The sequence below is a fragment of the Neolamprologus brichardi genome, chromosome 19, assembly GCF_056152115.1.
Source record: "Neolamprologus brichardi isolate AB-2024 chromosome 19, ASM5615211v1, whole genome shotgun sequence".
NCBI lineage: Eukaryota > Metazoa > Chordata > Actinopteri > Cichliformes > Cichlidae > Neolamprologus > Neolamprologus brichardi.
Window position 1 is genome coordinate 107,383 of NC_142122.1, and position 26,351 is coordinate 133,733.

The 26,351-nt window shown below is 49.3% G+C and overlaps 1 protein-coding gene across 1 annotated transcript in view; it reads left to right on the forward strand.

The window, feature by feature from the left end:
* mipol1 (mirror-image polydactyly 1) overlaps positions 1–26,351 on the forward strand; it is a 45,683-nt gene that overhangs the window by 12,663 nt on the left and 6,669 nt on the right. Inside the window, exons 3-12 of the mRNA XM_035912036.2 lie at positions 3,558–3,633; positions 4,005–4,060; positions 4,382–4,658; positions 6,435–6,528; positions 6,685–6,790; positions 7,642–7,768; positions 11,690–11,723; positions 11,807–11,977; positions 17,784–17,825; positions 20,710–20,801. Of these exons, the coding sequence (XP_035767929.2) occupies positions 3,558–3,633; positions 4,005–4,060; positions 4,382–4,658; positions 6,435–6,528; positions 6,685–6,790; positions 7,642–7,768; positions 11,690–11,723; positions 11,807–11,977; positions 17,784–17,825; positions 20,710–20,801 (1,075 nt within the window). The remainder of the gene's footprint in view (positions 1–3,557; positions 3,634–4,004; positions 4,061–4,381; positions 4,659–6,434; positions 6,529–6,684; positions 6,791–7,641; positions 7,769–11,689; positions 11,724–11,806; positions 11,978–17,783; positions 17,826–20,709; positions 20,802–26,351) is intronic.

Consider the following 26,351-nt stretch of genomic DNA (forward strand, 5'->3'; position numbering starts at 1 on the left):
TGCTGATCGATTGATCTCGGAGTGTGTTTGGCTTCGTGTTTACTCTGCACGCGTGTGCGTGAGCGTTCCCAGCTCGCCGTGTGTCTCCTCGGCTTAATGTCCGTATCTAAATTCATGTGCGGTGTGGCGGCGGTGTGGTGTCGGCGGGCCGGATCACAGGCGGATTGTGTTGGATTTGAGCTGAAGCCTCTTTAATCATCGTAACACCGTCATTAATATTCATGCAGTCAGCTGGAGCAGCCGACACTCAGCGCTCCAAACTTTCTGCACAAAATGTATTAAAAACAGCTTAAAAAATTAATGGACTTGAGTTTATATTACATGAAGAAAAAGGGGGGAGGCGGGGGGAGGCGTGTCCCCCCTCTTCGCCTCATTGGTTAATGTAGATTGGCGCTCTGATTGGCTTTTGCTTTTCCCCTTTTTTCTGCAGATTTTCCATCTTTGACGAGACTTCAAAGCGAGCGCGAGGCATGAACGGTCATTTAGAAGGATTTAAGCACATTATCACATCTGTAATTGTACATGAATAATAAGGAGAGCCGGCGGCTCAATTAGCTCTGAGTCCACAAGGAGATCAGAGAGGGGGAGGATGGGGGAGGACGGCAGGAAATGAGAAAAGTTTCAAAGTGAACAAATTATTCAGAAATAACTGAAATTTAGCTGCTTCACACTCAGGAGCAGATAATCATCCTCCTTACTGATCGGGCCACTCACAGATCTGCAGGAGCAAACATACAAAAGGAAAAGTGTCAGAAAAATGTTTAAAAGGCAACTAAAAGCAGGCAAAACCAGGAAACTCTCCGGGAAAAGTTTCAGGCTCAAAGGAAGTAACCTGACGTCCTCCACCCGAGAAGCTCACAGTGAGAGCTGTGCAGACAGTAGTGGTGTTGGTCAGAGGTCACGAAGGGCCTAATCAGTACCCATCAGAGGGGAAAGCTTCAGTCCCTTCTTGGTTCTGCTCTGATCAGTCTGCAGAGGCTCACAGAAAGAACATCCTGCCACCATCCTCCCGCTCTGCTTCTTGCTTCTCCTTGTTCCCAGTGCGGGGTCGTGGGCGAGAAAGAGAGGGCAAGGGACATGACAGAGAGAGAGGGTGAGGGACATGACAGACGGGGAGAGAGAGAGAGGGTGAGGGACATGACAGACGGGGAGAGAGAGAGAGGGTGAAGGACATGACAGACGGAGAGAGAGAGAGAGGGACATGACAGACGGAGAGAGAGGGTGAGGGACATGACAGAGAGAGAGGGCAAGGGACATGACAGACGGAGAGAGAGAGAGAGAGGGTGAGGGACATGACAGACGGGGAGAGAGAGAGAGGGCAAGGGACATGACAGAGAGAGAGGGTGAGGGACATGACAGACGGGGAGAGAGAGAGAGGGCAAGGGACATGACAGACGGAGAGAGAGAGAGAGAGGGTGAGGGACATGACAGACGGGGAGAGAGAGAGAGGGCAAGGGACATGACAGAGAGAGAGGGTGAGGGACATGACAGACGGGGAGAGAGAGAGGGTGAGGGACATGACAGACGGGGAGAGAGAGAGAGGGTGAGGGACATGACAGACGGGGAGAGAGAGAGAGGGACATGACAGACGGAGAGAGAGGGTGAGGGACATGACAGTCGAAGAGAGAGGGTGAGGGACATGACAGACGGGGAGAGAGAGAGAGGGTGAGGGACATGATAGAGAGAGAGAGAGGGACATGACAGACGGAGAGAGAGAGAGAGGGTGAGGGACATGACAGAGAGAGAGGGTGAGGGACATGACAGAGAGAGAGGGTGAGGGACATGACAGACGGGGAGAGAGAGAGAGAGGGTGAGGGACATGACAGACGGGGAGAGAGAGAGAGGGCAAGGGACATGACAGAGAGAGAGGGTGAGGGACATGACAGACGGGGAGAGAGAGAGAGGGTGAGGGACATGACAGACGGGGAGAGAGAGAGAGGGTGAGGGACATGACAGACGGGGAGAGAGAGAGAGGGACATGACAGACGGAGAGAGAGGGTGAGGGACATGACAGTCGAAGAGAGAGGGTGAGGGACATGACAGACGGGGAGAGAGAGAGAGGGTGAGGGACATGATAGAGAGAGAGAGAGGGACATGACAGACGGAGAGAGAGGGTGAGGGACATGACAGAGAGAGAGGGTGAGGGACATGACAGAGAGAGAGGGTGAGGGACATGACAGACGGGGAGAGAGAGAGAGAGGGTGAGGGACATGACAGACGGGGAGAGAGAGAGAGGGTGAGGGACATGACAGACGGGGAGAGAGAGAGAGGGTGAGGGACATGACAGACGGGGAGAGAGAGAGAGGGTGAAGGACATGACAGACGGGGAGAGAGAGAGAGGGTGAGGGACATGACAGACGGGGAGAGAGAGAGAGGGTGAGGGACATGACAGACGGGGAGAGAGAGAGAGGGTGAGGGACATGACAGACGGGGAGAGAGAGAGAGGGTGAGGGACATGACAGACGGGGAGAGAGAGAGAGGGTGAGGGACATGACAGACGGGGAGAGAGAGAGAGGGTGAGGGACATGACAGATGGGGAGAGAGAGGGTGAGGGACATGACAGACGGAGAGAGAGGGTGAGGGACATGACAGACGGAGAGAGAGGGTGAGGGACATGACAGACGGGGAGAGAGAGAGAGGGTGAGGGACATGACAAACGGAGAGAGAGGGTGAGGGACATGACAGACGGAGAGAGAGGGTGAGGGACATGACAGACGGAGAGAGAGGGTGAGGGACATGACAGACGGGGAGAGAGAGAGAGGGTGAGGGACATGACAAACGGAGAGAGAGGGTGAGGGACATGACAGTCGGAGAGAGAGGGTGAGGGACATGACAGACGGAGAGAAAGGGTGAGGGACATGACAGTCGGAGAGAGAGGGTGAGGGACATGACAGACGGGGAGAGAGAGAGAGGGTGAGGGACATGACAGACGGAGAGAGAGGGTGAGGGACATGACAGACGGGGAGAGAGAGAGAGGGTGAGGGACATGACAGACGGAGAGAGAGGGTGAGGGACATGACAGACGGAGAGAGAGGGTGAGGGACATGACAGACGGAGAGAGAGGGTGAGGGACATGACAGACGGGGAGAGAGAGAGAGGGTGAGGGACATGATAGAGAGAGAGAGAGGGACATGACGTTAATGTGTGTTTACAGCTGTGTGTAATTCATTAGACGGCGTTCGCACAGGCGGGCGATCGCACAGGCGGGCGTGCGCACGGTCGGGCGATCGCACGGTCGGGCGATCGCGCAGGCGGGCGTTCGCGCAGGCGGGCGTTCGCGCAGGCGGGCGTTCGCGCAGGCGGGCGATGGCGCAGGCGGGCGTTCGCACAGGCGGGCGTTCCCACAGGCGGGCGTTCGCACAGGCGGGTGTTTGCACAGGCGGGTGTTTGCACAGGCGGGTGTTTGCACAGGCGGGTGTTCGCACAGGCGGGTGTTCGCACAGGCGGGTGATCGCACAGGCGGGTGTTCGCACAGGCGAGTGATGGCACAGGCGGGTGTGCGCACAGGTGGGTCTTTGGTGTCTGTCTGCTTTAGCTGTCGCTTCCTTTTTATCCAGCTAATCCCAGAGTGAACGTGGAGCTGCGACAGTGTCTTCCTGCACTTATCAGAACCCAGCTCATCAGCTCCAACGGGTGAGTGCAGTACCTGTCAGGCTATGGTTGAGGGTGGAGGTGATGTTGGAGGTTAGCTGCAGCTGAATGTTTAGTTTCACCAACAGCCGATTATCTATCTCCATCTCCTCCAATCCCAGCATCGTCCTCTGTCACTCCAGCCCTCTGGATGTCCTCCTCCAACATCCACGATCCTCGTGAACCTCTGAGCTCTTCCTCTGCTTCTCCTGTCTGCAGCTCCACCTTCATCCTCCACATTAATCCTCCACCATCTCGGCCTCTCTGTCTTTGAGCTGTTCCTGCAACGACTCATTGATCATGTCCGTATCGCGCACGCTGCTGCTGTTTAGAGGTCAGCGAAAGTCACCTCATGTTGTTTCTGCTGTTCACAGATCAGAGATCAGCCTGAGCCCCGACCTGAACTACGACCACCACATCTGGCCTCGAGGTAACATCCACCCCCATCATAGGTACAGTTTTACCTCAGATACGTTGTTAAGTGTTTATTTTACACTTTTCATGCATTTTGAACTGGAGTGTGATGAATGTGCTCCATGCGGGCTTCACAGTGTGTTATTGATGGGAGGGTTAGAGCCAACATGAAGTCCCGTCATGCTCTGGGTTAATTCGTATTTAAAGACGTGACGCAGACACTGCTGAATGTCGGACCAACAAACTGATCATGATCACGGGGCTCTTTGGTTCCTGAACTCATTGATCAGGAAATGTAAAATATTCACCTGCAAGTGACCTCTTACCTGTCTGTCAGTTCCACAGCACCTGCAGGAGCCGTCGACCTCCTGCTCCCCTCCACCTCCATCCTACAGAAGGTCCGCCTCTCCTTTGTCACCTCCACCCTGCAGGAAGTCTGTGTCCCCGCTATCCTCCAGCCTGGGAGGTGCAGGAGAGATGGAAGTGGACCTTTCGACCAGCAGAGGTCTTTCTCCTCGGGTAAAGAGCTGTGGAGATACTGCAGATGAAGGTGGCGCACCCGGAGATCCTGCTAGCCCCTCCCTCGGCAGACACCTGGTGACCGCTGTGGACAGGTGAGTGGGAGCAGTGCCGACGATGAGATGTTAGAGTGGGCCCTGCTCTGAAGAGAGCCTGGTGGAAAAGTTTCAGGTTTTTAGCGCTGGAGTTGTGAGAAGTTGTTCAGATGTATCCGCGCTATAGATTATTACACGTTTCAGTAATAACGTGGCCGATATTGGAGCCTCCATGCTGCCGTATTCTCGGTGCTTTTTGAACGGATTAATGTGATATGTTTAGAGCCCCCACACAGTGAGCTTTATTAAAAAGTTTATTGCTTTTCATTAAACTTCCTCTGCTTTCTTTAGATTCTGTAATTTTTCCTGCTTCTTTTGTCTTTTGATGCATTTTGAAATAAATTTGTGGAGCACTTTGAGTTGCATCACTGTTTGAAATGTGAGCTATTAAATTTAGATTTGATTTGATTAGTGGGAGCGAGACCAAAATAGAAAGATAGTAAAAGCAGCGGCTTGATTAGAAGCAGCTGATGTTATAAAGTCAGAAACAGTCAATTACAGAAGACACAGTGAGCCACACTCAGCGTCTTATTTACCCGCTTTATTACGAAGCCACGACGCAGCCTGACCTTTAAGGTAATATGAGAGAATTAGAGGCGAACATCAGCCGCTGCTTATTAAACCTGCTGCTGCTGCAGCTCGCAGCCTCACATCTGATAAAGTGAGGCCGCGACCTCCCGTTAAAACACCTGACCTCACTACACACAGGTGAAACACTAATGAAACGCTGAGCCCTGACCAACGAGAGCCTCGCAGAGTGGCGAGCAGCTGCTGAGGAACTTCCGACCATGAGATCGGTAAAAAACAGCCGCTCGGTTTAACACGCTCCTCGGTGTCGGACAACCAAAAGTTTTGAGATAAACCAAAAGATCTCCAGATGATGAGCTGATGGTGCACAGATGTACCTGCTCACATGCAGCCCACCGATCCATCGAGAGCTGCGGCGAGTCAGCACTAAGCGTGCTTAAAGTGAGATGGCGTGCCTTCTAGACCGTGTGCGGTCTCTGTGGATGAACGTGGCGGCTCAGGTGGAGCTCAGCATCCATCCGCTGGAGATCTGCTTTATTACAAACCTGAAGGAGGAGGACAGACGCATTATTTACCCGCCCGCTGTTGCTGCACTCACCGTCACTGCAACGGACGCACCGCTCCAGAGGAAGTGGGAACAGGAAACGAAGCAGATTTCTCCACAGAGCGTCTCATCTTCTCTGAGCTGCTGCAGTCTCTAATCGACACAGAGACGACCTGCTCATACGCTGCTGCCGCTGGCCTGGCCACAGCGACGAAATCCACTCAATCTCACTGAACCGAAACTGCAGCGAGGCGCCGCCGCCGTCAGTTTTGGATGTACGCCGCTGCAGGGGCAGCGAGAACATGCTGCCAATAAATGTGTAACACTTCTCTGTTTTTAGTTAATGATCTCACAGTGTGGAAAATACTAGCTTACCTTCAGAGCACATTTAAAACATGTTAACGAGTCCCGTTACAGAGATTTTAATGTGTGCAACAGCAGCTACCTGAGAGTGATGTCGCTCTGTGTGCGCCGCTGAGGCTTTCAGTCGTCCAACGCCACACGCTGGAGGGGACACCGCCAACACACACACAGGCACACAGAAACGCACGCTGAGATTAACAGCAGTACAGCTAAACTGTGTGTGTTTGTGTGTAGATGAGTTTGGTAAACTCGTGTCTTTAAAGAGAAACAAACATCTCCGGGACCTGCAGCTCTTTAATCTGTGATTGGTTGTCATTGATGACATCATCTCTGTGCTGCAGCTCTGCATCAGCCCGGCCTCCGAGCGCCGACCGAGACAAAAACATCTCGCTGTTACTGAAGGAGCTCGACGCCCTGAGACAGGTCAACAACCAGGTACACACAGGTGTTCCCTTACATTACATCATTACTGACTGGGTCTGAACCGCACTCACTGGAGGCTTTTTGCTAAAGTGCACCCTGGGAGTTGTAGTCACCTCATATGTTTGGTATCCAGCAGCAGCAGAAGGTGTTTGTGTGCTTGTGTTTCAGCTGCAGCAGCAGCTGGTTCAGAAGGAGAAGGAGCTGCATAGGAGGGAGGTGGAGGAGGAGCTTAGGGAGGAACGGAGGGAGGCCCGAGACTGGGAGAGACCTGCAGGTGAGGGGGGAGAGTGTCACAGTTTACTCTCCTCTTAATCAGATCGGATCCAAACTCGACTTCTTAAATATTTGAATATTTTCCACGCACACTCTCTCTCACACGACTGCATGCGCTAATTAAAACAACAGCAGTGGTAATGAGATGACAGCTAACGTGGCAGCTGTTAGTTTAACAGAACAGTGTGTGTTTGTGTGTGTTTAACCAGCAATCACACTCACATGTGATGTTGATTTAACTGAGCTGAGTGTGATCATCACAGTAACGTAGCGCTCCCTCCACCACAGATCACAGAAACTTTTTGTTTGGTTTCATCAGCGCCCTCTGTGACCGTGAAATCGTCACACGCAGTCCGGCCGCCCGTCTGTTGTATGTTCTGTATGTCATGTATGTCTTCAGCAGCTGAAAGAACTGCGTTTGTGCTTCATACCTGAGTAACAGCTAACAGAGCAAAGCTCACCTGGAGGGTATGAAGCTCCCAGGGTCAGGCGCATGCAGTGTGGCAGAGCTACAGCCGCTCTGGTGATGGTGTAGTCCCATCATTCCCAGTAAAGAGATAGAATATAAAAATACAGAGAGAGAAGCATCAGGTGGGACCTGACCTGTCCAAAAGCTTCCCACCCAGAGAACTGGTGCACTTTAATAACCAGCAGAGTCTCCACTTTAATTTTCTGTGCACCGAGTCTCAGAAGTACTGTGGTCATCTCTGTGTTATTACCCCTGAACACACACATGGCGTGGTAATCATGAGCTCTGCTCTCATTGGTCCATCAATCTGGAGAGAAAAAAAGATTCTGCTTTTCCTGAAATGTATCCTCAAACTTGTCCTGTCCTCCTCCTCGTCTCCTCAGCGGTGTTGGAGGAGGTGCTGGCAGCTCAGAAGGACAGAGATCAGGCTGTGATGTCACGACTCCTGCTGGCCAATGAGGAGAGAGACGAGGCTTTGCTTCGTTTGCATCGACTACAGCAGGCGGCTGAGTAAGTTTCATCATTTCCTGTCAGTTGATTGAAGTTCGTTATCACCTGAGAAGAATTTAAAGTTAAAGGGACAACAGTAGAACCCCGTGGACTGACAGTAGAACCCCGTGGACTGACAGTAGAACCCCGTGGACTAACAGTAGAATCCCGTGGACTGACAGTAGAACCCCGTGGACTGACAGTAGAACCCCGTGGACTGACAGTAGAATCCCGTGGACTAACAGTAGAACCCCGTGGACTGACAGTAGAACCCCGTGGACTGACAGTAGAACCCCGTGGACTGACAGTAGAATCCCGTGGACTGACAGTAGAACCCCGTGGACTGACAGTAGAACCCCGTGGACTAACAGTAGAACCCCGTGGACTGACAGTAGAACCCCGTGGACTGACAGTAGAACCCCGTGGACTAACAGTAGAACCCCGTGGACTGACAGTAGAACCCCGTGGACTGACAGTAGAATCCCGTGGACTAACAGTAGAACCCCGTGGACTAACAGTAGAACTCTGACTCTAATATAATTCTGAGGTTCAACAGTTGAACACTGAGGCCCGACAATAAAACCCTAAAGGACTAACAGTAGAACCCCGTGGACTAACAGTAGAACCCCGTGGACTAACAGTAGAACTCTGACTCTAATATAATTCTGAGGTTCAACAGTTGAACACTGAGGCCCGACAATAAAACCCTAAAGGACTGACAGTAGAACCCCGTGGACTAACAGTAGAACCCCGTGGACTGACAGTAGAATCCCGTGGACTGACAGTAGAACCCCGTGGACTAACAGTAGAACCCCGTAGAACCCCGTGGACTGAACCCCGTGGACTGACAGTAGAACCCCGTGGACTGACAGTAGAACCCTAATCTAATTCTGAGGTTCAACAGTTGAACACTGAGGCCCGACAATAAAACCCTAAAGGACTGACAGTAGAACTCTTAGGGCCAACAGTAGACCAATAGTAGAACCCTATAGAACTACAGTACAACTCTTTTTTTTTTTCTCCTGTCCCGTTTGGCTCTTTTGCATCAGAATTTTTGTCTAAAGGTGAAGAAAGATGCCCAACAGATTTACTTTACCAAATTGACCATCCCAGCTTTGCCGTAATGGTCCATTTGATTCACCTTTTATTGTTTATTTTATTTTCACTTGCTGAATACGGGACAGACTTGACTGGGGGAAAGAAAAGGGAGAAAGGAAGAGGGAAAGAAAAACAGCTGAGAAGAGGGACGGGGAGAAGGGCAAAAAACAAAAACCAACAGAATAAGCAGAAAAAAAAAATACATATATCGATCACCTGGATCACCTGTTGAGAAAGAAAAAAGAAAACAAGCAGAAGGAAACGAGAGTAATAGAATAAACAACATCACAATGATATATGGGAATATGACAGTAAATACTAAATATTAAACATTATTGTGCAGCACGTACAGTACAACTCTTGAGAACTAACAGTAGAACCCCGTGGACTGACAGTAGAACCCCGTGGACTAACAGTAGAACTCTAACTCTAATCTAATTCTGAGGTTCAACAGTTGAACACTGAGGCCCGACAATAAAACCCTAAAGGACTGACAGTAGAACTCTTAGGGCCAACAGTAGACCAATAGTAGAACCCTGTAGAACTACAACTCTTGAGAACTAACAGTAGAACCTGTGGACGGCCTGGCTGAAGCCACATGTGTGGATAAGGCCTCCACCTCGGGTGGTGCTGGAGCAGATATGTCGGGATGTTTGGGGTCTGGCGCTGGAGGCAGAGTTCTGGCCGTTCTGATCACAGCGATCAATAACGCGGAGGCTCTGTAATGATCAATAAGAGGAAGCGTTGTTGCGAGGTTCGTGTCGGCTCTGTTTGTTGCATAAACAAGCGGCTGTCGTCTCCTCTGAGGAGAATCTGTTTGTTCTTTTATTTACATGTGAAACGTGTTTACTGTGCTGACGGAGGAGCAACCTGCTGCGCCTCCTCCTCATTATGCACCTCCTCAGTCCTGTTAAGGGCTGTGAAATGAGCTCTCGTCGTCTTGGAGGAGCAGCCAAATAGAGCAGAAAATCTAATTAGAGATAATATCCCCCCTCATCCTGCTCCCCCGTCCTCCCTCGCCCCCACCTCCTCCCCCCCAGGATGAGAGGGTAATTGATATTGGAGGCCACAATCCTTTTTATGAGGGACAGAATATGGAGGAGCATGTTCCATCTGTCAGGACTCAGGGTGTGTGTGTGTGTGTGTGCATGAATAATGTGATTATGGTGCAGTCAAACAGAAATGGGCTGAGGCCTCGGACGGCGCTCAGCGACCTGACCGCCGCCTGATCGATTTGACGTGAAGCAGGCGCGGTGGATGAAGGTGGATGGCGTGTCCCGACCCTCAGGTCCGAAGCAGGCCTCTCAGACGTCTGGGACGTTTCTCAGAAATATTCTGTGAAGTGATAAATTTTCTTTCTCATCCCATCCTACTAATGGCGGCGGCGGCGGGGTGTTTCTGTCGAGGCGAGCTGTGTGGGAGTGTTAATGACGGGGAGCGAGCCGAGCCGGGCTGAGCCGGGCTCGATGGGCTGTAAGCAGGGTGTTAGAGGAGCTTTATTGGAGGCGGCCGGTCTTTCATTACCTGCTGCTCCCCGCGGAGCGAGCGGCTCGGCCACCTTATTACAGTTTATTACAGAAAACAGCAGCCGGCTAAATGAAAGAGCTTCCCAGGAGGAGAGCGCGGATCAGCTAGTTACCAGCTGCACGTCCGCCGTCAGGCTGAGAGCGAGCACGAAGCTCCGCCCAACCCACGCCCTCGCAGCCTCGCAACGAAGACAGCAGATTTCAGGTGGGCTTTGGGGAGCGAGGACCAAATTACTGCCCAGCTGCAGGAGCTCGGGTCATCTCACAGGCTGCGGCGGCTTTAATTTGGTCAGCGGCGGGAAAACACGGGGGCCGCCAGCCTTACAGGCCCGATTAAAGGCCGCTTCAGCCCCCTCAGCTGCTGCTCACACGCTGTTTTATTTAAGACTCACTGCACAGAAATGAACTCGGGACTACCTGAACGCCGAAATCACATTTCATAAAGAGGCAGAGAAAAGGAAATATTGTGTTTCAGAGATGGAGGCAGAGCGCCTGAAACCTTTCCGTGTTCAGGGCCAGAAACATCCAGCTTCAGGAGGCTTACATCCAGGTCCGCTGAACTCTGACCCCAAGAACCCTGCAGGAGCATTGAGCTCTGCCGGTTCAGTGCGGCTGTCACAATAAAACCCGTGGCTTCTCCACCAACGCTGCCCTCTGTGCGGCGGCGCCCCAGCTGCAGGAACATAAGGCGACAGAGTGTTCCCACTGTCCTGCAGGGTCAGACTTCCAGTTTAGGGACCAAAAGCTAAACAAATGTAGAAGGCGATCATTAACTCGTTAACCAAATAAGTAACCACGTGTTACATTAAAACTACTCGTTAAGGCTGGAGGCTTGGATGAACACACGCCCTCGAACCCTGATGAAGTCAGCTGAGCGACTCAGGTGGTCTTCTGAGGATGAACAAGTGTGTTCAGGATCACCTGCAGCTGTTTCCAGATGTTCTGGGACAGCGTTGCCGTCTCCTCCAACAGAAGAAGCTCCTCTCGTTTATCTGACAGCCTTCCTGTGGTTCTGTCTCTCCGCCCGTTACCTGAGAGGATGGGCACTCTTTGCTCCTCCTGCTCCACCCGTTAGTTTCACGGTTGCTGTATGACGGCGAGTTTAGAGACATACGAACTTTTCTCATCATGATAGGAACCAGCGAGCTCTGACTCGACTCTGATGGCAGCCAGAGGGACCCAAACGCTGATGCTCAGTTTTTAAACTAAAATCTGCTAAAAATGTTGGGCTCACCTGTTCAAAGGAGCTCAGGCTTCACCTGCCGCTGCGACCGTGAGCGCCGCTTAGTCTAACACGTGTCCATCTGTGTGTTGTCAGGTCAGAGTGCTTCCACCTGGACGATGGCGATCAGGTAAACGCTGGCGGCGTGTTGATGACCGCAGGTTCTCGTGGTTGTCTGAGGTTCTGATGGGTTTCCTTCCGTGTGCGTTTTAGGATGTGGACGAGCTCCTGCGGCACATCTGTGACGCCGACTCCGTCCAGGAAATCGAGCGGTTCGGCTCAGTTCTGGTCCAGCGTCTTTGGTTGGCACGGCAACGGCGAAGTGACATCACAGCTCAGGAGATGAAGGCCGTGATGGAGGAGAGGGACGGCTCTACCGCCAAGGTGAGTCTGTTTACCTGTGTGCTCCGAGAGAGTGGGCGAACACCTGTGTTTGTCATCCGTTCACAAAGAGACGCACCGATCAGATTTATTGATCAGAGGTGAAGGTCTGGCAGCTCAGCATCGACTCCTCCGCTGTGACACAAGCAGACGTAGAGACTCTGCTAGCGCAGGTGTCTTACAGGTGTGTTACAGACCTGTGGAGTTACAGCGTCTGGGATTCCCTCTGCTCGAGCTGAACGTTTTATACGAATCGAGCTGCTGAAATAAACCACGCGACCACAACAGAGTCAGCCAACGCAGGATTTTAGTGACTCGGGCCAGACTGGACCCGGCTCTGGTTCGGCAGGTCATCCAGACTGACGTGATGATCCTGAGTGCACCGTGAGGGTCGAGAAATCCCCGTTATTAATAAGAACTCTTAGAGCAGTCATGTGACCCTGCAGGGTCTCCTCCCGCTGCCATAAATCTGGGTGGTCACGTGACAAACGCGAGCTGCAGGTTTCTCAGCATGTTCTGACAGCAGCGTTGCTAAGCGGCGTGTTTAACCTGGTGGCGTGTCGCCCGGGTTACGGTGCTCAGACCTCAAATATTTGAGTTTGAATGTGAATATTTAGAACGCGGTGAAAACAGAGACACAAATATTGACAGCAGACTGAGACGAGCCGACTGTTTGCTGAACACCTGCTGTTTACTCACCTGTGTGTGTGTGCGCACGCTTGGGATTGGCTCACACACCAGCTCTGATGGACTCACTGATATTAAAATGAGCCACACAGGTAGACTGCAGGTGTGTCCCCTCCCCACACTCCTGCTCACACCTGGGTGACATCTCCTCCTGGTGTGGATTAACATCAGGCAACAGCTGGACAGAGTCACACTCCCTTTGTGTATCCTTGGTAATCTTCCAATTTCTGGTCCCCACAAACATGTTAATACGCGTACACACACACACACACACACTCATCGTTTTTTGTCACGTTTCCTGATTGGCTGCTTCAGCCATCATTGTGTACAGTCTTCTGAAGTCAACATTGTTTTACAGGCGATCTCTGCTGTTATTGACATTGACCAAGCCGTCCCAATGGGGGCGGGGTCTTTAAACGATCGTTCTCGTGATGTCAGAGCGAGCACAGAAACTCAGAGCATCTCTGTAAATGTTTGTATTTTTTTACTGTGACCTTTGAACCTGGCTTTGACGGGGAGCCGCCTGTGCGTAGATGATGTTGGATCACATTCAGAGGCTTTCCTTCAGATTTGCCAGTTTGAGTCAGACTTGGTAAATAATCAATCAGAACAGCTGATTGGGGGCTGATTACGGGCCCCAGAGTTTGGACTTTTACTTTGAAAAGGTGTTCCTGCGGTCTCTGGCTGTGATTATTATCGGCGCTCAGTTCACAGAGTTTATTACAGGACCCACAGAGAATTATTACCCACAATGCACCCAGACTCATAAACCGGTCTCTGTGGGGGGGGGGGGGTGACAGAGAGAGAGCGGGGCAATCCAAGGGGGGCTGGAAAGCAGGATTGGCGCTGCCAGCATGCCGCGCGCGGGTGGCGGGCTCAGAAGCTCCACCCCCCTCCTGATTTGCTCGCAGATCTGAAAAACCTTTATCTGTTCATCTGACAGACTGTGGTCACCATGGGAACAGGCCTGCAGCAGCACAGCTGAGCTCTAGTAACCATGGCAACTGCCGTCAGGAAAGCAGAGGAGTGATGAGACCTGATGAAGATGGAAGGAAGTGGCAAATTTTGGAGTAGAAGAAGGAAGGTGTCCGTACTGACAGGATCCAGAACTGCACCTGTTCAGGTGTTCAGCACTCAGCAACAGGAGCACAGCTTCACCTGACGGGGCAGAGACAGCAACAGTCTCCAGGTGTCACTTGTGTCATCATACGCTGTCAACACGACGACATACTGAGTCACCTGACGGCTGATTGCTGATGTCAGCGCGGTGATGACACGTTAAATGCTCTTCTTTGAATCGTTTACACATGTGAACAGGCTGGGTCAGAGCACCTAGTGGACATTAGTGGAACTGCAGGTCCTGGCGTCTCCTTGCACATCTCCATGTTTTCCTCTCCTGGCTGCTCTGCACTCACAGCGTTTATGATCCTTCAAACCTTCACCTCTGCTGGCTCCGCCCCATGCAGCCTCGCATCTTAAACCTCTCACACCTCCACTCTGCCTCCATTAACCCCCCCAAACTCGCCACCGTATCAGCATCACTTCAGCATCACCTGGGCTACTGCCGCTAACCCCCAACAATATCAGTGCTCCGCCATCTTTTAACACCCCGCCCCTCTGCGTTAACACCACCCCTCCACAGTAACACCTTAATCCCGCCCTCGTTCTGCTGCTGCGCCGCGGTGAAATATGTTTCAAATGCCGCTGTAATCCTTGCAGGAGAAGAAGAAGAGAGTGCACTCCACGCTGGAGGATCACCCCAACCCCCCCCCCCCCCCCCCCCCCCCTTCCCGCCACCGCTCCCTCGCTCCCTCTACTCATCTCTCAGGGATTATCTCCCCTGCAGCCAAGGCTTCTGGGAAATATTAGAAAAGAGGGAGGAGAGAGTAGTCCCTGAGCGCGCTCAGTCAGTGTGTGCTCCACTCCCTCTCAGAGGGAAGCTGCAGCTTCTTATTGAGCTAATATCAGGTAATTACAACATTATTAGAACATTATTACAGCATTATTAAAGCTCAGCCGCGCTGCCATACACTGAGGCGCTGTGATTTCCACAGCAGACCTTCACTCCTCACTTACTGACAGAAACAGCTGGAGACAGCTGTGCCCGACGGATTACACCCAAACAAATCTGAGTTTCACTGGCTGATTTTACTTCAGTGTCATAGAAACAATGATGATGGTCGTCCTGATGTCGTTGTGATGGTGATGATTGTGATGATCATGATGGTGGTGGTCATGGTGATGATTGTGATGATTGTGATGATCATGATGGTGGTGGTCATGGTGGTGATGATTGTGATGATGATGATGATTGTGATGATGATGATGATGGTGATGATTGTGATGATTGTGATGGTCATGGCGGTGATGATGATGATGGTGGTTGTGATGGTGATGATTGTGATGATCATGATGGTGGTGGTCATGGTGATGATTGTGATGATTGTGATGATGATGATGATGGTCGTCCTGATGTCGTTGTGATGGTGATGATTGTGATGATCATGATGGTGGTGGTCATGGTGATGATTGTGATGGTCATGGTGATGATGATGATGATGGTCATTGTGATGGTGATGATTGTGATGGTCATGGTGGTGATGATGATGATGGTCATGGTGGTTGTGATGGTGATGATGATGATGATGGTCATGGTGGTTGTGATGGTGATGATGATGATGATGGTGATGATGGTGATGATTGTGATGATGATGATGATGGTCATGGTGGTGATGATTGTGATGATGATGATGATGGTGATGATGGTGATGATTGTGATGATTGTGATGATGGTCATGGTGGTGATGATTGTGATGATGATGATGATGGTCATTGTGATGGTGATGATTGTGATGGTCATGGTGGTGATGATGATGATGGTCATGGTGGTTGTGATGGTGATGATGATGATGATGGTGATGATGGTGATGATTGTGATGATGATGATGATGGTCATGGTGGTGATGATTGTGATGATGATGATGATGGTGATGATGGTGATGATGGTGATGATTGTGATGATTGTGATGATTGTGATGGTCATGGCGGTGATGATGATGATGGTAGTTGTGATGGTGATGATGATGATGATGATTGTGATTGTGATGATGATGATGGTCATGGTGGTTGTGATGGTGATGATTATGATGGTGATGATGATGGTGATGATTATGATGGTCATGGTGGTGATGATGGTGATGATGGTCGTCCTGATGTCGTTGTGATGGTGATGATTGTGATGGTCATGGTGATGATGATGATGATGGTCGTTGTGATGGTGATGATTGTGATGGTCATGGTGGTGATGATGATGATGGTCATGGTGGTTGTGATGGTGATGATTATGATGGTGATGATGATGGTGATGATTATGATGGTCATGGTGGTGATGATGGTGATGATGGTCATCCTGATGGTCGTTGTGATGGTGATGATTGTGATGATCATGATGGTGGTGGTCATGGTGGTGCTGATGATGATGGTGGTTGTGATGGTGATGATGATGGTGATGATTATGATGGTGATGATTGTGATAATGATGGTCATGGTGGTGATGATGATGATGGTCATGGTGGTGATGATGATGATGGTCATGGTGGTGATGATGATGATGGTCATGGTGGTTGTGATGGTGATGATGATGGTGATGTGATGGTGATGGTGATGATGGTCATGGTGGTGATGATGATGGTGATGTGATGGTGATGGTGATGATTGTGATGGTGATGATGGTCATGGTGGTGATGATGGTGGTGGTTGAGATGGTTGTTACGCTCTTAGTCTAGGCGTGTAGCGAAGCACATCAGGTTGAGAGAAGGAGGAGAGAGAAGCTAGCACCCGTCCTGGTTCCCAAACCAAACAGCCGAAACCAGCTACGGGTGAAAAAGGTGATTTTATTCAATGCCAGGAAGCGTAGCTCCAGGGTGAACCCAGGCCACAATAATAAACAAAACCAACTACGTCCCACCAGAGAAAAGCAACTAAACCCTAAGAAAGAAACAAAACAAACAAATGACAACACTATCTCTCGCTTCCTAGCCCAGAAATAGGAGAAAACATGTTAACTTGTTATTTTCTGTTATATCGCGAGAGCACTGTTGCCCGCGAAGTGTTGTTGTTGTTTGTATGTAAAATGGCGGAACGAATATAGCGCTGGGAACGTGCGTACGACGTCGTGTCTTTTGAGTTAACAAAACCGTTCAAAGAAAAGGCGGCTCACCCCTTCAGCCTCTGCATAAGTATAAACTTATACGGCTCTCACAGAGCACGCTCACACAGATACAAAGTAACCCAAAAAGTTGGCGTCCAGGTCCAGGTCCGCGTCTGCTGTCAAAACTGCTCGCTCGCTTCTCTCTCCCTCCTGGCAGCTGTCAGAGCGGCTTTTTGAACGCAGTCACGTGCTCCACGGTCCAATCAGCAGCTCTCTGCTCTTCATTAGGGGAGGGACCTGCAGAGTCAGAGGCTCACACAGGCTTTTTATGGCCACGGGTCGTAACAGTGGTGATGATTGTGATGGTGATGTGATTGTAACCGTGGTGATATTGAATGTTGTTGCAGTCCTGAGGGAATTTAAACACTTAAATGTCTTATTTTCCCTCCATGAGCTCCACGCCTGACTCACTGAGTGGTAAACGTCACCGGTGAATTCTGTGATTCTGTTTAACGCCTGCAACTGGAGGCGGAGTTTCAGGCATCTGTCTCGCCTGCTTCCTGATTTTCTGACACCAGAATCTTACATAACCGTGACGACCAATCAGAGCTGCTCTGACAGCTGCGGCCTAAGGTTGGCCTAAGTGCTGACCTCTGACCTCTGTGACCCCTAAGGCTTCTGTCCTAAAACAGCAGCATTCAGGGCTGAAAGCTCCACCATGAGTCAGACAGAAGCTGAGGCGTTCAGCTCGAATGATGTTTTCAGCGTGTCAGCGGATCAATATATGAGGAAACTGTAAAAACATAATTCTACACGTTGGACTGCTGAAAGAGCCGAGTGCCCTCAGCTCAGCTCATTGATTAGGATCAATTGCTGAATGACTGATTATAGATATGAGTTAAAATGTGTGTTTGCAGATTGATCCGATCAGATCAATAACTGCCGATTAACTCTGTCCCTGTCTGCGTGCAGTGGAAACGCCTGGAACAAGAGAGAGAGCAGCAGGCAAGCGAGGTAAACACACACCCCCCTGGTCCATATTTGGATGTTTGCTACAATAACACTATTTTTAACCCTTCAGTGCCTCTTAAGTTTTCTTTTTTCAGCTCCTTTCACACGAACAGTGACAACGTGTGAAGCACGGAAACCACATCATCAAAGCTCATCAATAAACTAGATCATTGACTTTTTAAATTTAATCAAAGAAATTACATTTTTAAGTTATTAAGTTAAGTTATTTTCAGGAGGTGCGTCCGTCCTTTACAAACATGGAAACGTTGGTTTTAGCTTCATTGATTAAAGCTTGTTGTTTGTTGATGCGAGGTTTCTGTTTCAGTCGAGTCTCAGTAGAATCTGTTTCTGCTGCTCTGCCTGCGTCTGTTTTCTTCTTCTGATTAAATTTTGTTATTAATGTAGCGCCATCGTTTTTCCTGCTGAAGCCTGTTAATTAGGCTGAGGGCTCTGTGGGGATTAGAGCCTGGAGAGCTTTTTAATTTCACACACAAACTCAGCAGCTGCCGGCAAATTAACGCCAGGCGGCCAGAGCGCCGCCGCAGCCGACACCAGAAACCAGACGTTACAGCGCACGCAAAACGTTTCCACACAGACGTGCACGTCAACACAGCACTGACATCACAGCCGTCCTCTGCACACTTGACCTCCGGGCTTCCATCCGTGAACCCAGATCGACTCGACCTTCGATAAATCCAGGCCGCTTTCCATCACTCTGATTGATTATCGATTACTGATCGTTGCTCCGTCTGTCAGGTCTGTGCATCAGTGATCCTGAAGTACTTGAGTAAAGTACTCAGTTACATCCACAGTCGGTACAGTTACAGTGTGGATGTTGAAGGTCAATGGAAGAGGAGCGTTTCATTTACTCCTCGCCGCGCTCCTTCTGATAATTAAAGTTTCCTCTCGTCCTCACCTCCACATCCTGCGCCCCCCCCCCCCCCCCACTCCTCATGTTAAAGGTCAAAGTAGTTCCTTTCATATACCCCCTTCCCTCCTCCTCCTCCTCACCCCGTGCCTCTGTCACCTCCACCTCCACCTCCTGTCCTGTTGCTCCTCCATGCTAATTAAAGACAGCTCCCCTCTTTGGTGGTAAAGGTTCGGGCGGGCTCCTTTTATTACCTCCTCCCCCGTCCTCCCTCTTCGGTTGACCTTAACTCGTCGTGTTAAAGGTCAGCGCGGCGTCGTTCCCGCCTGCTCCTCACATCATTTGGAAATTATTCTGATTAATAAGTCGGGCGGCTCTTTTGAAGCGTCTCCTCCGGCCCGGCTGGAGAAGACACATATTGACTCTCTGGGTTTGGTTCCTCTTTTGATGTCTCGCTTTAAACTCCAGACCTCGAGGGCTTCGATTAGCATAGTAGGTCGGGATCAGGCTGCGGCTCACTTCCACACAGTCTGACCAAAGACACAGCCCGACGCAAAAGCGCAACGCGGTGGCCCGCCGCCGGTGGCCCGCCGCCGGTGGCCCACAGATTCAGTTCCCTGTGCAGAGTCGCAGAGGAGGAGGACAAGAGGGGAGGAAGGAGGAGTGGTCAGCCGTTTGAAAGGAATAAAATGACAAAAAGTAATAAACTTTATTTAAAACATGTTTGTAAAACAAAACGCTTCACACGGTCTTTATAGGGATTAAAATCAGAGTGCGAGCTCCGCCCCCTCCCATGAAGGAAATTCATTAATCATGATGTCGGCTCCTCTAAAGAAACACAACAAACGTAAGAACAAGTACAATGAATAATAAATAAAAAGTACAACTCCATCCATTCTCTTCTCCTCATCGCAGTGACGGGGGCGGAGCCTATCGCAGGTACCATAGGGCGAGGGGCAGGGTACACCTGGATTGGTCTCCAGTCTGTCACAGGGCCACACAGGGACAGAGACAACCATTCACTAACTGCATGTGTGTGGACTGTGGGAGGAAGCTGGCGAGAACATGCAGCATAAAAGGCCCCGCCCACAGCGCCTTCTGTGCCACTGTGCTGCCTTTCATATTCATTCATGCCAATTAAAAATGGCTCCACTCAGTCCAGCGAATCCTCGCATCCTCTCAGCAGACTTGCTGACTTCACCACGATGGCATCAGCGCTGCGGCGGGCATCTGCGTTCTGCTCACTGATGACTCGTCAGAAACCTCGGTGGAAACCATGGTGACGTTAAGTACAGTTCACAAGGACTCTGGACTCTGTGACGGTGACATGTATAAACTACAACACCCAGAATATGGACTACAAAACGCTGCTGCTTTACTGCCGCCTGGCCTCACTGTGGGCTCAGCAGGTCGTACAAACAGGAAGTATGACATCATTACAAAGACAGGCATGAAAACAGCCTTTTCTTCTTCTGTGGTCCTGCTGCAGCGCAGTCCAGAGGAACTCCGCCTCCTCGTTTAAGGTTTAATCCACGACCATCCTAAACTGGACGATACAGACTCGCGCTGTGATTGGTCATGATGTCACTTCCTGTGTTGTTGCCTTTGCCATGCAGATTAAAACGCGTCCTCTCTCTCGTTGCCTCGCCGGCGCCTTACTAGCGCATCTAATCCTCATCATTACCGTTAATTTGCGGTGCTCGACAAACGCAGAAATCCCCTCTGATTCCCACAATGCACCTGTAAACCCCTCCTCATTACACGCAGTGTTGACACGCGTTAGAGTTAATTAGTCCATTAGTTAATTAATCCTTTATTTGAACAGGAAGTAGCGCTGAGAGCCATGGCTTGATCTCTTCGTGAGCGCGAGCAGTTAAAACACAAACACATGGTTAGGTCGGCCAATCAGAGTGCGGCTCCCAGAAGCCTCGGGTGGACTGATGTAACGTGCCTCTCTGCTGCTGGTGTTGACTGAAATCAGCTGATTACCTGTAACTGACGCGTGTTTCATCCAATCAGGAGCTGCAGAAGGTGCAGATGGAGAGGGACGGCGCTCTGGAGGACCGGCGGCGGCTGGGAGCGGAGATTCGGGCACTACGAGCCAATCACAGGTCAGCACACACGAGTTAAAGATGTTCATCCACAGGAATGTGGAGAAATCTGTGGTTTCGGTCCAAACAGGAAACAGATCTCAGAGACAAAAGCTGATTTAAGGTGTCAGTTAAAATATGTCAGAGCTTTAAATCTGTGGTTTTATTGTGAAAGTCCCTCATCACTTCCTGCTATGGATTTATCAGTGAGTAATGTTAGGAGCAGCTGATTTCAGCTGGGTTATGTCCTTTCAAGTTAGTGAGATCATAAAAATAATATTTTCCATGATTTCATCATCTCTAATCAATGGCAGGACTTCTTTGAGCAGTTTTGTAGGAATGGGGTCTAAAAGACACGTTGATGGTTTGGAGGAAGTAATTATTGAAGTTAACTCAGAAAGATCGATTGGAGAAAAAGAGTCTAACTTAACATCAATGGTACTAAGAGTAGCTGTAGATAATATTACATCTGTGGGAGGATTATTGGTAATTTTTTCTCTAATTGTTAAAATTTTACTTGTGAAGTTCATGAAGTCATTACTAGTTTTCACCTGCAGTCCAGCTCATCCCAAACCATCTCCATTGAGTTTAGGTGAGGTGACTGTGGAGCCCAGGCCATCTGGCACAGCACTCCATCATTTGGTCAAACAGCCCTCACACAAGGTGTGTTTGGGGTCATTGTCCTGCTGGAAAATAAAGGGTGGGATGTGAGGCTGAGCCTTTCACCAATCATTTTTACTAGAGAGATTTATTTATTTATTTGTTTATTTGTCCATGAGTACGTTTGCTGATAATGTTGGTTGAGGCTAAGAGAAGCAGTCAACGGTAATAGCACTGTTTTAATGGCACCCTCTTCCAGCTGCAAGCAAATGCACCCTCCTCAAAGTGCGCCCAAATGCAGCGATTCATTTACTCAAACTCATAACAGAAAGAAAGAAAGGCAGTAGCCTATGTTCAGAAAAATCCAAAAACATATTATTTAAATTTAAAAAACCCACAATAGAAGGAAACAAAGAGAAACTGGCTTCTTTTTTCCACTATAACCGTGTTTATCTGTCTTACACAGTCGACCCAACAACAAATCAAAAAGTCTCTTCCAGCGAGCATTAAAAAAGTGTTTTGTGCAATTTGGCGCATCTCAAATAAATTAACAGATAAATAATCCAAAAAGTAGCTATGTTATGAAACAAACAAGAGAAGAAGGTAAAATATTCCCTCCAAACAAAACTTATAAATTCTAAACGCACAAATCAGTCCGTGCATGATTTCATTGCTCCGCCCATCAAAAAGTCTGCTCCTGTGCGAATACATCGCCTGTTGTTCGCTATTGGACCGATGGTTGGAAAATTTCTACAGATCACCCAACCTTAATGGGACGGCATGCAGGATGCTGTGGTAGCCATGCTGGTTCCGTGTGCCTTCAATTTTGAATGAATCCCCACCAGTGTCACCAGTTAAAGACCCCCACACCATCACACCTCCTCTTCCATGCTTCACAGTGGGAACCATGTAGAGACCATCCATTCACCTTTTCTGTGTCGCACAAAGACACGGCAGGTGGAAGCAAAGATCTCAAATCTGGACTGATCAGACCAAAGCACAGATGGTCTGATGTCCACTCCTCGTGTTTCTTGGCCCAAACAAATCTCTTCTTGTTGCTTTTCCTCAGTCCTGGTTTCTCAGCAGCTATTTGACCGTAAAGGCCTGATTCACACAGTCTGCTCTGAACATGCAGAGATGTGTCTGCTGCTGGAGCTGTGTGGCATCTGTCTGGACTCTGAGGTGCTGTCAACTTGGGATTTCTGAGGCTGGTGACTCGGATGAATGTATCCTCAGCAGCAGAGGGACTCTTGGTCTTCCTTTCCTGGGGCGTCCTCAGGTGAGCCAGTGTCATCGTAGCACCTGGTTTTGTGACTGCACTTGGGGACACAGTTGTAGCATTTCCACGCACTGACTGACTTTCAGTTCTTAAAGTAATGATGGAGTGTCGTTTCTCTTTACTCAGGGGAAATCCAGCTGAACACTCTCGTCTCTCTCCAAACAATCCAAACACGAATACACTCGAACACTCGTCACTCAGGGAACACCGGGGAAAACCGTCCAGAGTGTCTGCACACAAAGAAACGCTCGTTAGATTCCAAACACACAACTACATGGAAGAACACTTGCTGGACTTTCACTGACGTGATTCTCACAACGATCCAGCGAAGAACAGCCGTTGCTTCCTGGCTTAAATGCCATCCACACTGATGAGGCACAGGTGTTTCCTGAAGAAGTCACTTGGATGAGTGACGAAACGTTTCTCCCAGAAAACGCTACGTCCAGATGAACAGAATCAACTTTTGGAGATTTATATTCCTGGATGATTGAGAATCCATCAACACAAAGGCCTTATCACTCCAACCAGCAACAGGATTTTCAATCAATCAAGGGCGTTGAATGTATCGTTAATGTGCAGGTGCTACATGGGGAGAGGTAAGAGTAGATGAAGTTTGCCCAAGCTTTCCAGAACTGGGCTGCATGTTCAGGTCCTGTGGGAACAGCTGAAACCAGCCTGCTGCCAACATATACCTCACCCCCGTCTTTCATGTGCTTAAAGCTTTATGAAGGACATTACTGATAAGGCTGTTTGGGGCCTGCTGATCTGGGATGGTTGCAGCCAGACAGAAGTGACCTGTTAGTCTGTATCTGTTAGAAAAAGAAACAAAGGTTTCAGGTCATTTCACACTGCATCTGTGTCCAGTTCAATTTTGTCCTTTGTTGTGTCAGTAAGCAAAGATCTGGAAGGAATGTATTTCAGTAGGAAGTGTATTTGTGTTGTGCTGACGTAGGTGAAGCACCGCGAAAACTAAGAAAGCAGAGCTTGAAAGGAAGAGGCAACCCAAACCACGTGTCACGGTTTGTGGGGAAAGCCATGTGGTGTTTGTGAATAAGGACCCAACATGCAGGCACTGGCTGTGAGCTTTTATTACAGGAGGTGAAAAACAACAAAAGCGAGGACAGAATTAAAACATAACCTAAACTAGTAACAACCTGAAATCATGAAATGCAGAGAGACGGAGAATGTAGAGCAGCGACACACCAGGTAACACAGACAAACCAACACAGGCAAGCACACAATATACATACACACACAAGGTAACGAGGAACACAGGAGGAAGACACGAGAGACGGATCTTCAAAGTAAAACAGGAAATTCACGAGCACAAACTCAGGGACACGAACACAGAACGAAAACCTAAACCCTGAACATGAAGCCTGCATACTCATACAGACAAGCATGAAGAAATCAAACACTCACATCAGATAATAATAGTAACGACCCAGCACCATGACACCATGAGCTCTTTACTAAACCTCGCCCAGCAGGTTTTAATGAAAGTAAAACTTTAATTAATACATTCAAATGACTGCATCTACAAATAAGAACAATGTGTGAAGACTGTAGCATGCACGCCTTCAGCTTCTCATGTGCTCCACCAACCTGCACATGTGGACGTGTTTCATTCATCTACATGAATCAGTACATATGCGTGTGCAGAAACGCCGGTCAGAGGTCAGAGGTCGTACCTATTTCATAATCTGCTCTGAGACTGAAGTGCTCGATGTAGTCACACAGATTTCATCTGCAGTTCTTATTTATCGAACAAAACCATGAAGATGAACGTGGAAGCATGCGAGCACAAAAAGTTGTGCCCAGAAGAAATCTGTCATCTGAGGTCAGTGGTTTTATGCAGTTTCTCACAAATAAGCAATAAAAAGACAGAACAGCAAGATTACTGATGAATGACATGATAAAGTTCACTTACTCTGTCCTTATGGCTTTTATAATGCGAGTTAACCAGTTCACATCCACAGCCTGACTGGTTCCAGCTGCCAGCAGGACATACAGCATGTAGCACCTTCATCTGCATCGTTTAAAACAACACATTTTATTTACATTTATGATCTGCTTTAATGCAATAAATCAGTGAACGCCATAAACAGCTGACCAGAGATGAATTTAAGGCAGTTAAATCCAAATCCATGTAGGAAATCTCAAACTTTTCCACCTTCACTGCTTTGTTTGTCCTGAAACTGCAACAGAAGAAAGAAACCAGTGAAATGCAGGAACCTGAACTGGGACTAAACTGTGAACCAGCTGCTTCACGTACCTGCTCAGGTGGAAGGCCTGTGATCTTCAGTTAGCTGTAAGGAGTGGTTCCATCTGCAGTCGTTCAGGTTTTTATACGAGCAGAGGGGCACAGCAGCCTAAAAACGAGGAAGACAGAAACGAGAAGAAGAGCACAGATCTTATCAGAGCATCATCACATCCTCACCACCTGTGGTCACAGTCAGCAAATATGATGAACTCTGTGAGTGCGACAGCTTTTTACAAGCTTCAGCCACAATCAGACGTTAACGCTTCAGATGTGAGGGTCAGAACCCCGTTAGAGATCGAATGTTCTCACTGTTATGTTCTGCTGGGTGCTAATGGCACTAAGGGCTGAGTTAGCTTTAGCATCCAGAGCTAAAACGATCACAACAGCTGGAATTTAATGTGTGTACAGGCTGTGATCATGTGACCTGTGCTGATGTTCACGGCTCTTTGTGGAGACTTACACAATAAAAGCACACTCTACATGATCTGTCATGGCTGCTTTACCTGTGGATTTTGTCTGTGAAGATTCTCAGTCATCCAGGTCATCGTAGTCTAAGGAGCTTGCAAAGAAAAGCGTCTGGACTTCTTTAAGTTACTTGAAGACGTTTCACCTTCATCCGAGAAGCTTCTTCAGTTCTAAGGTCAAATGGTGGAGAGTCCCAGATATAAACCTAGTGGGAGTTTCCCCCCACAGAGGGACAAAAGGACCCCCTGATGATCCTCTAATCGCCTGAGCCAAGGTGTGAAACTGGGTGTGGGTCCCAATCAGCCAGAGTTTCAGGTGAGCTCATTGTGAAACCTGGCCCCACCTTATCATGTGATTTCCTGAGGTCAGATGGCCCAGGATGTGAGTGGGCGTTAAGGCGTCTGGGGAGGAACTCAAAACTGGATTATAGATGGCAGAGAGTTGGTGTCGTAAACCACCGCCTCTGTTCAAAGAAGTCCAGACGCTTTTCTTTGCAAGCTCCTTTGACCGAACACCACATTGTTAAGTCTGTGTTTTGGAGTTTTGTCTTTCGGGTGAACCAGTTTGTGTCTGAGTGTGTTGCTGGGTCTGAAATGCACCGGGATGTCATGCTTGGAGAAAACCCTCCTGAGTTTCTCTGATACACCGGCTACATAGGACCCTACACCACCGGGCAGAACATGTTCCCTCTAAGCCTGAAGGGAAAAAGAAGGAACACACATGTGAAGGAAGCACTCAAAACGTGCGGCTATCCTAAATGGGCTTTGATCAAATCAGCAAAGAGGCACAGAAAAGAAGATCAGACACCAGCGAGGGAGGATAAGAAAGACAGACGCACATTGTCATCCCCTATGTAGCCGGTGTACAACATGAACGAAACCCAACAGAAGGCATCAGAGAGGTCAGAGGGCGCGGTTTCAGGCCCGGCCCAGAGGAAGAACACTCGGGCTGAGGCGCCGCTCGG